General features: G+C 35.5%; 2 protein-coding genes across 4 annotated transcripts; one reads left to right on the top strand and one right to left on the bottom strand.

Moving 5' to 3' along the window:
• Positions 1-1,648: 1,648 nt before the first annotated feature.
• Positions 1,649-5,174, top strand: LOC106753506 (F-box only protein 6-like). Of its 3 annotated transcripts, none has more exons than XR_002666792.1 (3): positions 1,649-1,895; positions 3,224-4,622; positions 4,748-5,174. XR_002666792.1 is itself a non-coding variant. In XM_014635326.2 (3 exons), exon 3 carries the CDS (start codon positions 3,279-3,281, stop codon positions 4,476-4,478), a length of 1,200 nt encoding a protein of 399 aa, XP_014490812.1. In that variant the 5' UTR covers positions 1,764-1,895; positions 3,055-3,118; positions 3,224-3,278; the 3' UTR covers positions 4,479-5,174. The 3 variants fall into 3 exon arrangements, 2 of the variants coding, with proteins under 2 accessions (XP_014490810.1, XP_014490812.1); XM_014635326.2 differs by adding an exon at positions 3,055-3,118 and having other exon boundaries at positions 1,764-1,895; positions 3,224-5,174; XM_014635324.2 differs by having other exon boundaries at positions 3,224-5,174.
• Positions 5,175-5,688: 514 nt separating this feature from the next.
• On the bottom strand, positions 5,689-7,720 carry LOC106753493 (stress-associated endoplasmic reticulum protein 2). Its single transcript, XM_014635310.2, has 3 exons — positions 7,562-7,720; positions 6,893-7,049; positions 5,689-5,902 (listed from the first exon to the last, which is right to left on the bottom strand). Exons 1-3 carry the CDS (start codon positions 7,562-7,564, stop codon positions 5,856-5,858), a joined length of 207 nt encoding a protein of 68 aa, XP_014490796.1. The 5' UTR covers positions 7,565-7,720; the 3' UTR covers positions 5,689-5,855.
• Positions 7,721-15,570: the final 7,850 nt, after the last annotated feature.

The following is a 15,570-nucleotide window of genomic DNA, read 5'->3' as shown; positions in this document are numbered from 1 at the left end:
GCAGTCCACTGAACACGGGGCTTTGGTTCCTGCAAATTGTTAGTAGGAACAAACGAACCAGATGCAATAACATCCCAAATCTCACAATCAATAGACTCAATAAAAATGTGCATTCTAACCTTCCAAAATGCATAGTTGTCACCTGTGAATAAAGGTGGTCTATTGATAGAAGCACCCTCTGCAAAAGTTTCATATGATCCTACCATTTGAATAACTATCAAATCGAGCTCTGATACCAATTGTCAGAGTGGCTGCAGCGGAATGGTTAGCGTGGAATAACAAACCAGGAGGGTTTTTAATTCAAATGTGTGCCTTTTAATTTCTACTCAATTTATCTTACTACGCAAATAAACAATATAAATAAAAGAGTAAGGTTNAGAGAAATTTGCACAGATGATTTTTATACTGGTTCAAATCTTACCAATCCTAGGTCCAGTCGCTTATCTCAAATCAAGATAAGCAGTTCACTAAGCACAAAACAATTACAAACTACATTCACAAAGAAACAATTTGTAAAAGTTTAGAAACCACCTCTCTTGATACCACAAGAGATGAAACTGCACCTCCTTTGAATCTTCACAAAGGATGAACCACCTCCTCCGAATACTTCACGAAGGATGATCATTTTCCAAACACCTCCTTAGACGCATCAAGGATGAACCAGCTATTCCTCCGTCACCGTAGTAGCAATGTACCAGCACCACAGGCAAGAGTTTCCTTAGCTAAGTAAGAGCACACACTTCTCAAAGAGTTCTGAGTGTTTTAGCACAAGGGAAGAGTTGTTGTTGATGGATAAAGAGAGCCTATTTATAGACTGAAGCAAAAACTCTTCCATTCTTCGTAACTGGCTATTTAACGCATTTAATTGATTAATATTAGTGTTAATCGATTAAAATGAGTACAACGACTAGTTTTCAAAAACTAGAAAACTCCAACGACTAGTTTTAATCGATTATTCTTAGGATTAATCGATTAGCTAATCGATTAAAATAGGTATTAATCGATTATTTCCATATCAATTGAGTTTTCAACACCTGTAACATTTTAATCGATTAATACTTGATTTAATCGATTAAAATCGTGCGTTTTTTTATTATGAACAACAAATATAAAATATGAAGGTACAAGAATCAAAACCTACTACAAATCTAAGTCCTAAACATTTAAACTACAATTATTACAAAAGCTTTAACAAAAATAAGTTTTCAAAGGATCTTCATAAATCTTGATATATCTTAACTTGATTTGAGCATCATCAAAACTTCATCTTCACCGTTTTGCTAAGTCAATGCATTAATTAGAAGTATGACAATACACATTATATCAATATATTTATACATTAATTTATAATTTTAATGAATCAACTTCACATATTTCTATATATCATTTATACTTTTAGATAATCTACTAAATTTCTACACATATTTAAATATTTTATCTCTTTTATTCTTATAAAATCTACTTTCTATTTCTATAAATATTTTTAAATTTCTAAATCTATAAATTAAAATTAATTCTATCAAAAATTTATTTATAAACTTAAAAATATTAATTATTTTTTTAATCTCTAAATCTCTTTTTAATAAAGAGAAAGAAGCCCATGTGTAAAAATAATTTGTAACAAAAGGGAAGTAGCGCACGGGTGCGTGGGCAAAACCCCGTTCTGTTATAGGCAACGTGGAAAATGAAGAGCGGGTAAGAAGGAGAGAGAGAAAGGGGTCTTACACAAAGGAGAATTGAGTTGAGGGTATGGAAGAAGATGAAGAAGAGGGCCATGCCATACTCATCACTCACCTTCACCATCACCATCACCATTTATCTCACACACTCTCACCTTCTTTTACCCTTCAACCTCACCAACACACTCACCCTACACTCTCTCAACAACTCCCCAGGTCTTCTCCTTTCTCCTAGATCTACTCTCAATGCATTTTTTCTTCATCCTTTCAAAAAAATCTATGCTTTTTTCCTCCTTCCCCTGTTTCTCTGCTCTTTTTTACCCTTCTTTCTTTTCTCTTTCTTTCAACCTCTTTTCTTCATTAACCATGCCAAGTTAATAATCTTTTATTTCTTAACCGCCTTTGCTTACACTTTCTTTATGCTCTGTCATGTGCAATCATTCACAGTACGCTTCATCAGAACATTACCTAGGTGTTAGATTTCATATTTGTTGTTTTTGTGTGCGTGTGCGTGTGTTGTTGCTACATCAAATTCTCATACTTGTGAACATTACTTGTTACTTGGCTATTGCTTGTTGTATGTTTCTTTTTGTCATCAAGAAAATTGATTGCTACAATTTCATAGTTCTTGTACATTTAAGATGCCCACTTCCACACTCGAAGCTCTCTGGGTGTGTTATTCACAGTGTAAAATATCGATTGTACTTTTCTGATTGTAAGCATTGTGAAGGATGCATCTTACGAAGGGATAAAACACCTTGGTTCTCTGTTTTTATAAAGCCTGGTTTCTTGTTCTCAGCAAGAGATAGGAACATTGGTTCAATGGATTTACATCAAACTTGGCCTTTAGTAATCCTTGCAAAGATAACTCTCCGAAATGCCCATTTTTGACTTACTCATTTTATTGCTACTCAGAATCCCTAATTTCTAAGGGTATGTTTTAGAACTGAGTTTTAAAAGGAAAGAGGAAGGGGAACAAAATTGTCATTTCCAATAAATATGCTCTGATTTGATATTTTTTGGAAATACATGAAATAGAATAACAAATTAACATTGATCTAATGTCCTGATAATTTTTTTGTTTATAAATTTATATGACACTCTTAATTCCTCCCCTCTCCTTCCGTTTTGCTCCAAAACCTCACTCCCAAACACACCATAATTGTTCGGTTTCACTGTCTCATCCGATATATTCACTTGTCAACATTTATGCTTGAAGTGTCTATTCTAACCAAGTGACTACCATTATTGGCTAAACAACATGTGGTCATGATTCTGTGCATAGTTACTTTGTAATAGTGTTATACAAAGGAAAAGCTTTGTATTTGTAACTTAACTCCTTGGGTTGCTTATGTGTTTAAGTTGATTTAATCAGGTATCTTCCTGATCCTTGAAAGGGTCAGTCTTAACTTGGAGCAGAATAGTGCATTAATTTCATAGTATGATTCAAATTTTCCTATGAATCATGTTTGTCTTTTTATACATCTTTATTATACAATTCAATGGAATGAAGCATATGAATATATTCGGTCATCCTTTTGCAGATGGTCCTTCTATGGCGTTGATGATTACTTCGTAGATGATTTCTTTGACCCTGTAATGGCAGCTGGCAAGTCTGTTCCAGAGTCCGGAAGTTTCAGGATGATGGAGCCTCTAAAGCATGCGTCTAAGAAGTCTCGAAGAGACAGGAGCCGAGGAAAATCATCTGGGAGGTCCTCCAGTGATGAAGCTATGGAACAACAAATTTGGAAAGATTTGCCGGAGGATCTATTTGAGCCAGTGATTGCACGACTTCCAATTGCAACATTTTTCCGCTTCCGCACTGTATGCCAGCGATTGAATTCCTTGCTGAGTTCTCAAAGTTTTTCTCAGCATTGTGCTCAAGTCCGACAAGCGAACCCATGGTTTTACACTGTTACTCATGAACATACAAATTCTGCAGCCATGTATGACCCATCTATGAAGAAGTGGTACCATCCCACTACATCAGCACTGCCTGCAGAGTTGATAGTTTTGCCAGTGGCTTCTGCAGGGGGTTTAGTTTGCTTTCTTGACGTATATGGTCAAACTTTATATGTTTGTAACCCATTGATTCAATCCTTAAATGAGTTACCATCTTGTTCAGTAAGGGTTGGGTCTCGCGCTGCTGTAGGAATGACAGTAGATGAGAACTCAACTGGTGCTGTCTACAAGATCCTGTTGGTGGGTTGTGATGGAGAATATGAAATTTATGACTCGATAACAAAGTCATGGAGCTATCCAGGAAACATGCCGGCAGATATTAAGCTGCCGCTATCTCTCAATTTTAGGTCACAAGCGATTTCTATTGACAGCACCCTTTACTTCATGCATTCAGATCCTGAAGGGATTGTTTCCTATAATATGGCAACTGGGGTTTGGGTGCAGTACATAATCCCAGCGCCATTGCATCTGAGCGACCACACACTGGCTGAGTGTGATGGTCGGATATTGCTTGTGGGGTTGCTCACAAAGAATGCAGCCACCTGTATATGCATATGGGAGCTGCAGAAGATGACTTTCTTGTGGAAGGAGGTTGACAGAATGCCAAACGTATGGTGCTTGGACTTTTATGGGAAGCACGTTAGAATGAATTGCTTGGGAAACAAAGGCTTGCTCTTGTTATCATTGAGATCAAGACAAATGAATCGATTGGTTACATACAACATAGCAACTAAGGAATGGGTGAAGGTTCCTGGGTGTGTGGTTCCACGTGGAAGAAAACGGCAATTGATAGCACATGGTACTGCATTTTATCCATGCCTCACTGCGACGGCTTGATTTAAGCTTTGTATAATACAACAGAAATGGCCTGAGAATATTTCCCTCAAATCATGAGTTTCCTTGAATTTACCGGCGGTTAACGCTGATGTAGGATTGATAATGTTCATTGCTGGTTAACAAAGCAGATGGAAAACGATACGGGTTTGTATCGTACTCTCAAACATGCACTTCGATCACCTTGCTTTCAAGACTTTTTTTTTTTTTTTTTTTTTTTTTTTTTTTTTCTGTATGAGTTTAATTTCTGTTAGATCAATCATGTTTTCTAGCTGAAAGGTCCAAACTGGAGCTGGAGCAATTCAGAATTGAAGCTTCCGAAGTCAGGGGGAATGGCATATTAAGATAGATCCTCGAACGTTCTCAACCTGGACACTCCCTTCACAGGGACTATAACCATGGGTTAGCCCGGTGTCACTAGGCACCTCATATTTTGCTCTTGCAGGCATTATATAACATGTACTTTTATACAAATCCGTCTCCAAAATGTGGGATATTTGTTACACACGTGTAGCTTTTCTCACTCTCCTTCCAGCTTATCACGGTTAGAAGCTGGGATTTCAATTTTGGATGCCTCTCCCAACTACGCATCGATGCAGTGTATATTAAGTTAAAGGTCATTATTATTTTACCGTTTACGATAGTTGTCTATTTTAAAACCGTGGGAATAAAGAACCAACAACCGCTTATCTTTGTTTACTAGAATACACGTAATCTATATGTTTGTTTAATCTATTTCACTAGTCGAAAGGTTGTGTATCTTTCAATGTTTTAGGATATGGCCCGAGGATTAAAAAAAAATGGCATAAATTGAAAAGAAATTATATGTATTTTAAAAGTAAAATAGTTCCTTTCTGGAGCAAGTAAAAAAAACCTAACATTAATGAACCATACTAATAATTCAGACTATTGAACTCTGCGACTATTGTTGGCCTTGTTGCGCAGAAGTTTCCTTACCGTCTGAGGCTCTGCTCTCAAAACACTAAAGGACTGTAGCATGTTGGCGTTGGAATACAAACAAGCCCTAGAGAGAATCTACTGAAAGCGTCATAAACTTTTGTTGAATGTTAAATGATTAAGTGATATCGTATATATTCTTTTGAACCTTTCCGAGCCATAACACTTCAAAATTCATAGCCAACTTTTAAAACCATTCATACCAACCCGCCCAAGCGTAAGGAATTAACTCTCGTATTCCCTTCTATAGGAAGAATTAAAAACAAGACGAACTATAGTTGTAACTTAAATTAAAAATTCTTAAAGTTCATCAAAACATGAACAGGAACTGGGTCTTGTACAAGTACATTAGATGTAGGGAAGTATTGGCATTTTCTACGAGGCTAAGAAAGAGAAGATGACACAATCCAAAACAAAGCTCCATTAAGCCATGCCTCCACTTGTTGCTGTTCTGATAATCTGGAAGAGAGCTGTACCAGAAAAAGCGAACACATAAGTTAATGGAACTCGACAGAATATGACTGAAAATGCAAATGGGAAGAAAGGTAATTACAATCTAACAAACTCCTTTGGAGATATCAATAATACTTCAGGAGATATATTTAAAACCTTAAGCCCAAGCGACCGGCACTGAATGAATACAAACGAATCAATTACAGCCTCCACATTTCGATTCAACAATAAGTATTGCAATCCAATTTTTTTTAAATTTTTTGTGGCACCAAAAGTATACCCTCTTCACTTCAGGGTTCCATGCCTAAGTTAGATAGGTATTCAAGTCCTCTGACTATAAAGGCACAAGAATTACTGTTAACCACCAAAATTTGGTGGAAAGGCATATATCACATCATTTGCCAAAAAAAGCAATATTATGATTGCTTTCGCTAATATTCTTGTGTAATGATATAACTGATAAGTTATGAAACATTTGTTATCATAAACAAATAGCTGTACTCAATGACATAAAAAGATCCTAATCCAACTCTTAGATATGCCAAATATGTTCCGTCAACAACAAATCTATACATCCCCCATTACAGGAATAGAGACCAACTTCAGGCTTCAGAAAATGTTAATGTTTTCGTATTATGATTATCATCATGTGTTTATGTTTTCACATTATGAATTAATGATTATATGAATTTATGATTATTATCATGTTTTCCCTTTCCGTAAGGAAAAAAAAAACAATTATTTTCTATTTTCAAAAGTATATTAAACGCAAAAAACAATACAGGGTTGTTTTTACTGATTCCTCTACAAACTTTGAAAAACAAAGCAAATTTAAAACAATATAATGCATTTTGTAATTAAAACACAAACAACAAAGACTTATAATACCAGGTGAGATAAGTTACGCGAATCACATGTTTTCGTAATTAAAAGTGAAAAACGAAATAGAAAACGATTATCAGCGAAAGAAACGAATAATCAAGAGGATGCTGGAATGATAGTCTTACATGAGCCAATGACAACAAAAACGAAGAAACCCAGCAGCAGTGGACCAACAGGATAGTCTTTTCCCTTTTTAGAGGTTGTGTCCGGCACAAATCCTCTTTTGGTAATGTTCTTCTCAAACTTCTCCACTTTCCTGTCAGCAAAGCGCCTTGATGTCGTCTACACAAAACCACAAATTCCAGATTTCGAATTTCAATTGACAATTCAAAAATCAAACAAACAAAATCAATCGACACGATTTGCATAGCATAGCATAACACAAGGAGGTAAGGCACGACTGGATTTGGATTTGGATGGCACCAGATCAGGTCCAAAAGCTAACGAAACTCCACAATCACCGGCAATTAATAACCAGAAAATGTCGGAATTAATTCGACGGATCAATAATAATCAAATAACAATAAGAACCCTAGGTTAACAAAATTATAATCATAAAATAATAAGTTGAACAAATTTCTGATTTTAATGTGCAAACTTGATAATTGCGTAAATTGAAATTGAATTCTGATTTCTTTGTCTATAACTAAAAACAGGATAAATCAGAAATTACATATACGAGAGAGAGAAAATAAAAACAATGTCGGCACCGGAAAAAGAACGTAGGGAAACTGCTAGATCTAAATGGATAGTATGAAAGTGAACGAAAGAAGAGGCACTAGAGAATGAATTACCATGTTTGGTGTCAGAGAAAGGGGATCGCCGACTGGTGGAAGAAACAAGAGATGGCCGGAAAAATGAAAGACGATGTTCCTCCGGCAGCGCCCTCTCCAACCTTATTTACTCGCGTGAGTGAATGTGCGATCCTAGTGAAACACGGTTTCCTTTATTTACCCCTCTTATTTATATTTAACAAACCTAATTCTATACACTGCAATTAATTTAGTGATCCAGCGAGAGTAGCGTCACGGCTTCTTCGCGATTGGGCCAAACCATTTATCTTGGACACGTGGCACAACCTTATTGGAAATATCTTTTAATAGCGTGAGAGAGTCTACGAGAATGGGTATGACAACTTAAATAAAAAAAAATATCGATTATAATAATAGGAATTGATTGGTTTTTTTTTTTACGGAATTTAAATAATGAGTAGAATTCATTCACTACTAACATCAATAAAAGTTGCCTCAGCACATTGGAATGATTATTTGTTAGTATCATAAAGGGATATGATAAGCATCAACAAACTGTTTTTATCTACTTTACCAATAAAAACTGTCCAACATTGAGATTATGACAAAGTAAAATGAATCTTTTAAATATTTTTCACATCATTTGGTTACACATTAAATTAATTTGATTTACATTTTATAGTTTCAATTATGTTCATATGTCTATTGATATATATTATGATGATGAATAATAATAATAATAATTGTAAATAGTTTTTATTTATTTTATAAGTAGCTTTATAATTAAACAAATATTAAGTTTAAAAAATGTCAAATAAAAAACAATTAAATTAAAATTATGCATCAGATCATTACTTATAAATTTATCACATTATATATATCTCTACATTGACATTCTTCGTATATTAAAATTTTCAAAATTATATATATATATATATATATATATATATATATATATGATAGAATAAAATATAATATATAGAATTATTTGATTGTGAAAACCGCGTAAACAATCCACATGTTTTGTGCATCTTCTCTTGACAACAATAAGTGCATTTGGACCGTTAAATTATGCATCAGATCATTACTCATAAATTTCTCTCATTATAGTTAATTTAAAAATATATATTCAACACCATGGTTATCATTTAAAATATCAAAACAAATATACATTTATATATTGCTATACTATAATCAAACTGTTTTGATATACAACACAACTTTAGCGCAATTACACGAATAAAAGATATATTTAATTGACCCATCTTTATAAAATAAAGAAGTGACGTAAAATTAAAACACACATAGCACGTATATTATATTATATTATATTATATATATAAATATATAAATATATATATATATATATAATTGAAAATTAGTATAACTATTAAATTGAAATTTATAAAATAAAATAACACAATAGGACAAACACATAAAATACCAGCTATATTTTCACCAATATAAATAAAGTCAACATATAGAAGGAAAACAAAATTAAAAATCTTAATCTTCCTTTTATAAACCACTTATTATTTATTTAATTTTAATTTAATATTTTAAAAATTAAAAAAAAAAGAAAAATCTAATCAATATCACTATTATATTATTCATTATTAAATTATCATCTCATTCATCTAAATAAAACTTGTCACATCCAAAAGTATCACACACACAAATATTTAAATATTTATACAGTCATCCAAAATATAGAGGAAATTAAAACAAAATAAGTCTAAGCACAAGTTTCCAAAGTTCTAAAAAATACAAGGCTATTAAACTTTAAAGAGGCCTAAATAGTTTTCCAAAAGTACCGAACATGCTAAATAATTGCTAAGAGTCTTCAAAAATAAAGGTCTTCTAAATTAAGAGCTAATAGAAGTCCTAAGCACTAGGGGCTGGGTCTTCCTCAGTCTCCAACGCTTGCTCCAATGATACATCATCACCGACTGCTCACATCCAAAGGATTGGATGACCATCGCAAGGAGGAAGGCAAACACATACAACCATACAATGCAAGGGTCAGCTAGGTCTCAAACAAACACACAATTCATTTTAATTCAATCTAACATTTCCAAGACCGTCCATACACCCATAAACATGTAATTCATCATAAACATAAACATTTATTTCATAAAACTCATCAAAGCAAGCATCCTATCATGTTAAGACTTCTAGACACGTCCGGACTTAGAATGTATGTAGAGCTGGGGCGGGTTGTGCACTTGTGGTGACTCCTACTACTTTGCAAAGTCATTGTCGAGGGGTTTCACCCGACCACACACAAGGCTAGTGTAACATCCCAATAATTATAGTATTAAACTATAATATAGTTATTACATTCTTGATATGATAGAACAGTCATAGAAACGAGGAATAAAAGTTTTCCTCAATATACAAACCATCACTCAATTTTTAAACTTAATACATTCCAAACTTAAAACGTTTAAAATAAGGATCTCGTCCATAAGAGCTAAACACTAGTCGATCCTCCATCTAACGCATGTTCCACCGGTGTCCCACTACTTTCTGCTCACACCCACCGGATGATCTTCGAATATGGATACACCTACTTGCTAGCTCAATTATCTTATTCTACTCCGTCCCCCAAAATGGATCTTCGGATATAAATACAACCACTGAAGCTACATCCTTCCTACTTTGTCCAACTTCTCAAGATGGATCTTCGGTAAGGATTTCCCACTTTCCACCAAACTCTTACTATGTTAAAATACATAAATTTCACATCCAACATAATATAATACATTCAACACAAATTTCATATTTATTGAGTATTTTACAAAAATAAAATCAGCATAATATAATCTGTTTGATAAGGATTAGTTAAAAACGCATCGAGTAGACTTCCAAGAAAGAGAGGTGTGTCACAATGGACAACTTAAATACCAGGTCTTTCCTTAGCCAAAGTGTTCCTCAACTTGTTATTAACAAGATTCTTATTTACAGATTCAAAATAACAACATATAATATTAAAGCAGAATTACAAATAGTTATATAACAAGCACATAATTTTTCATTAACAGTAATTGCACAAAATTTCAAGACATAAATAGGTATATAAAAAAAATATATTTGATAATATAAAAACTTAGAAAGGTTAGCTCCCCTTTCCTCTATTTCAGACTCAATCTCTTGCTCAGAATTTGTTCCCCCGAAAACCCTTCAGAACCTCTACTCTTCTAAAATTTTCTTCCTAACTCTTTCATCTCTATATTTTTTTTTCAAGATTTCTCACTTTATTCTTCCTCTCTTTGTGCAGAATGAGCTCCCCTCTGATGGCTATTTATAGTCCAAAAATCTCACTATTTGAACACCTCCTTATGAAATTACTATCATTTTCTACCATAAATTTTAATAATTTTCTATTCAGTTATATTTTCTATACATTAAAATTATTATTACTAATAATAATAATACTAATAAAATGTATTACTATTCATTAAAATGAATATTTTTCCTGGGTTTTACATTCTCCCCAACTTTAAAATTTTCGTCCTCGAAAATTGCCCTAACCAAACAAATGAGGATAAGAGTTCTTCATTTCTTCCTCTAATTCCCAAGTCATCTCCTAGGTCTTCTTATTCCACAATACTTTGACAGTGCGAATATCCTTTCCTCTTAGTTGCTTGGACTGAACATCTAGAATCTGCACTGGTCTTGCGTTCAGCGATAGATCTTCTCTGACTTGTACGTCATCCACTTCGAGCACATGATCGAGAATCAACACGTATTTCCTCAATTGAGAGACATGAAATACATTGTGCAAGTTTGCTAGTTGAGGAGGTAACGCGATCTCATATGCTACCGGTCCAATTCTCTTGATAACTTGAAATGGACCAAGAAACTTCGGAGATAACTTCTTGGATCTGATAGCTCTCCCTACTCCGGTCATCTGAGAAACTCGCAAAAATACGTGACTTCCCACCTCGAACTCGAGAGGTCTTCTCCTATGATCAGCATAAGACTTCTGTCTACATTGTGATGCTTTCATCCTTTCCTGTATTTGTTTTACCTTTTCTGTGGTTAGCTGAATTAATTCTAGTCCTAACATCACTGCTTCTCCTTCTTGGTACAAACATAGGGGTGTCTTACATCTCCTACCATACAGTGCTTCGAATGGTGCCATGCCAATGCTTGCGTGATAACTATTGTCGTAAGTGAATTCAATTAGCGGTAAAACCTCATCCCAAACACCCAAGTGGTCTAAGACACATGTTCTCAATAGATCTTCTAAGGATTGAATTGTCCTCTCAGATTGTCCATCTGTTTGTGGATGATACGCATAACTCATTTGTAACTTGCTGCCCAATTCATGTTGTAGAGACTGCCATAATTTTGATGTAAATTGCGGATCCTTATCTGACACTATGCTCGATGGTATTCCATGTAGTCTCACTATTTCTTTTATATATAGTTGAGCAAGCCTCACCATAGACATCCTCAAATTTATCGCTAAGAAGTGAGCGCTCTTTGTCAACCTATGTATCACAACCCAGATAGCATTGTGACCCTTTCCCGTCCGTGGTAAATGGGTTACGAAATCCATGGCGATACTGTCTCATTTCCACTCCGGTATTTCTAATGGTTGCAACATACCTCCTGGTCGTTGATGTTCCACTTTAGCCTTTTGACAGGTCAAGCATGCTGCTACAAATTGCGCCACATCTCTCTTCATTCCAGACCACCAAAAAGACTCCTTGAGATCTTGAAGCATTTTGGTCATACCAGGATGCATGCTAAGGCGACTCTGATGTCCTTCCTCAAGAATCAACTTTTTCAGCTCCACGTCATCTGGGATACAGACTCTGCCTCTAAACCTCAAAATACCATCAGCTCCTAACATAAATTCTCTACCTTGATCCGTACCCAACAAACCCATAATCTTCTACAGCTCGAAATCTAATAATTGTTTTTCTCTAACCAAACCCAACAAACCACTTGATACTACTAAGTTACTGCACCTGATGGAATCTGACTTCAACTCAACATACAACTTCATATCCCTAAATTTCTCAATCAACTCTAACTCCCTTACCATTATAGCAGATTATGAATTGTCTTTCTACTCAGAGCATCTGCTACTACATTAGCCTTACCCAGATGGTATAAAAGTTCAAACTCATAATCCTTCAAAAACTCCATCCATCTTCTCTGCCTCATGTTTAATTCCTTCTGATCAAATAGATATTTTAAACTCTTATGATCACTGAACACTTGGAATTGTGCGCCATATAGGTAGTGTCTCCAAATCTTTAAAGCAAATACGACTGCTGCTAACTCCAAATCATGCGTGGGGTAGTTCTTCTCATGATTCTTAAGTTGTCTCGAAGCATAAGCTACTGCCCTTTTTTACTACATCAGCACACAACCCAATCCCTGATAAGAAGCATCACAATATACTTCGAAAGGTCTACTTGTGTCAGGGATCACTAACACTGGAGCACTTGTCAACCTTTGCTTTAGTTCCTGAAAACTAGCTTCACATTGGTCTGTCCAAGCAAATAGTTGATCTTTCCGAGTTAGTTGCGTCAATGGCGACACAATTTTGTAGAATCATTTTATGAATCTACGGTAGTACCCTACTAATCCTACGAAGCTTATGATCTCGGTTGCGGACTTGGGCCTTTCCCACTGAAGTACAACTTCTACCTTAGCCGGATCCACACAGATTTCGTCAGCTGATATGACATGCCCCAAAAATTGCACCTCTTTCATCCAAAACTCACACTTGGACAACTTGACGTACAACTTTTTATCTCTTAACACCTCAAGCACTGTCCGAAGGTGATTGATGTGTTCCTCCCGAGTTTTGGAGTATATAAGAATATCGTCTATGAAGACTACAACAAACTTATCTAAGAAAGGTCTAAATATTCTATTCATATAGTCCATGAATATGATAGGAGCGTTGGTTAAACCAAAAGGCATAACCACGTGTTCATAATGTCCATATCTGGATCGGAAAACAGTCTTTTGTACGTCCTGGGCCTTCACCAAAATCTGATGATAACCCGACCACAGATCGATCTTTGAAAACACTTTCGCTCCATGTAACTGATCCATCAAGTCATCGATTCTTGGCAACGGGTACTTGTTCTTGATGGTCAACTTATTTAATTGCCTGTAATCTATACACAATCTGGAACTCCCATCTTTCTTCTTGACCAACAATACTGGCGCACCCCAAGGTGAAACACTTGGTCTGATAAATTGTTTCTCAAGTAACTCTTCTATTTGCCTTTTCAATTATGCTAATTCAGCTGGAGCCATCCGATACAGAGCGATGGATACTGGTCCTGTACCTGGTACCAGATCAATTGAGAACTCAATTTCTCTTTGAGGAGGCAGTCCTGGTACATCTTCAGGAAACACATCCATGAAATCACTCACAATTGAGTGATCTACGCTCCTTCCACTCTTATCTACCTCCATGTGCGTCAACACTAAGAAACAACACGAACTTTCTTGTACTTCGCGCCACAATTGCCCCGAAGATGAAACCATCGACTTTTTCACTTCAGGAAATAACAATTTCTTCGCACCGCAGTCTATTAGAATGTGATTGGAAGTTAGCCAATCCATTCCTAAGATTACCTCTAAACCTTGTAGAGGTAAGCAAATGAGATTAACTCTAAACTGACATCCTTCTACTGTTATAGGACATCTAGTACATACTAGAGATATCTTGATCAGCCCAGAAGCTGGAGTAGACACTACTAGGTCATACTGTAGCTCCTCTACACTCAACCCCAACTCTCGCACACAAACATTAGACACAAAGGAGTGTGTTGCTCTGGAATCAAACATAACACAACAAGTTTTCCCAAATAATAAACAACTGTCGATGATAAGATTACCTGGCCTAGATGCCTCTGTCTCAGTCATCGCATACACTCTGCCCGTAACTTGGGGTTTGACATCTTCCTTCTGTTGAAGCTGATTATTCTGTTGCTGAAACCTTGACTCCGTAGCACTGAAACAATTCTTAGCAATATGCCCCTCTTTTTCGCATATATAACACTTGACAGGATTAGCTGGGTGGGGGCATTCAGTCTTGTAGTGTGGTCCTCCATAACGGAAACATTTCACCTGGATTTGCGGTACTTCAGAGTAAGTGTTTGAACTTGTCTGTATACTCTGTCATTGACATATTCCCTTGTACCAATTGGAGAAATTCAATTTCCTTATCATACCTCACACTGTCTGGGAAGTATTCATTGTAAAAATTTGACTTGAACAATTCCCAAGTAATAGGAGTCCCACTCCTTTCCAAGATCATCTTCAAGCTGCTCCACCAGTGGCCAGCTTCCCAAGTCAACAAATACTGAGTATAAGCCAGCTTGTTCTCATTTGGACACCTCTTGGCTTCATAAATTCTCTCCATGTCCCTAAACCAATGGTCAGCTTCATCAGGGCTGCACTTCCCCTTGAATCTAGCTGGATGGTGTTGAAGGAAATTTTCTAAACTCCACTCATGATCTTGAATTGGCGGAGTATAACAAGGACCAGCGAAAGTCCTTACACCACTATTCATTTGTTCCATATACTGCCTTTGGTGGGTCTCAACTAATATTCTGGCAGCTTCTAATTGTTGCACTATTGTACTATGTTGTTGTTGCATTGTCGTCACAAATGACTCCATCACCCTTACTAGATTAGAAATGTCAGAACGTAGAAGTGAAGAGGGAGGAGATGGTCTAGATGCCATGGTTTTGTCCAAAGATAGAAACCATTAGTCTAGAAGAAATAATCCATATATTACGATTATGCAATTAGGATCACACATCTAAAGTATGGGACACTCATAACCTACAAGATTCTTAAGGAAAGAACTGCTCTGATACCATTAATGTAACATCCCAATAATTATAGTATTAAACTATAATATAGTTATTACATTCTTAATATGATAGAACAATCATAGAAACGAGGAATAAAGTTTTCCTCAATATACAAACCATCACTCAATTTTTAAACTTAATACATTCCAAACTTAAAACGTTTAAAATAAGGATCTCGTCCATAAGAGC

This window comes from Vigna radiata, unplaced genomic scaffold (genome assembly GCF_000741045.1).
Source record: "Vigna radiata var. radiata cultivar VC1973A unplaced genomic scaffold, Vradiata_ver6 scaffold_131, whole genome shotgun sequence".
Taxonomy (NCBI): Eukaryota; Viridiplantae; Streptophyta; class Magnoliopsida; order Fabales; family Fabaceae; genus Vigna; species Vigna radiata.
Note: the sequence above shows the minus strand (reverse complement) of the source record. Positions and strands in the feature narration are given on the sequence as shown.

Coding starts and splice junctions, on each gene's coding strand:
- LOC106753493 (XM_014635310.2), bottom strand. Junction 5,903..6,892: donor TTTTGTTGTCATTGGCTCAT/GTAAGACTATCA, acceptor TTTCTGGTACAG/CTCTCTTCCAGATTATCAGA.
- LOC106753506 (XM_014635324.2), top strand. CDS start 1,750: ATGGAAGAAGATGAAGAAGAGGGCCATGCCATACTCATCACTCACCTT. Junction 1,896..3,223: donor CTCTCTCAACAACTCCCCAG/GTCTTCTCCTTT, acceptor ATCCTTTTGCAG/ATGGTCCTTCTATGGCGTTG.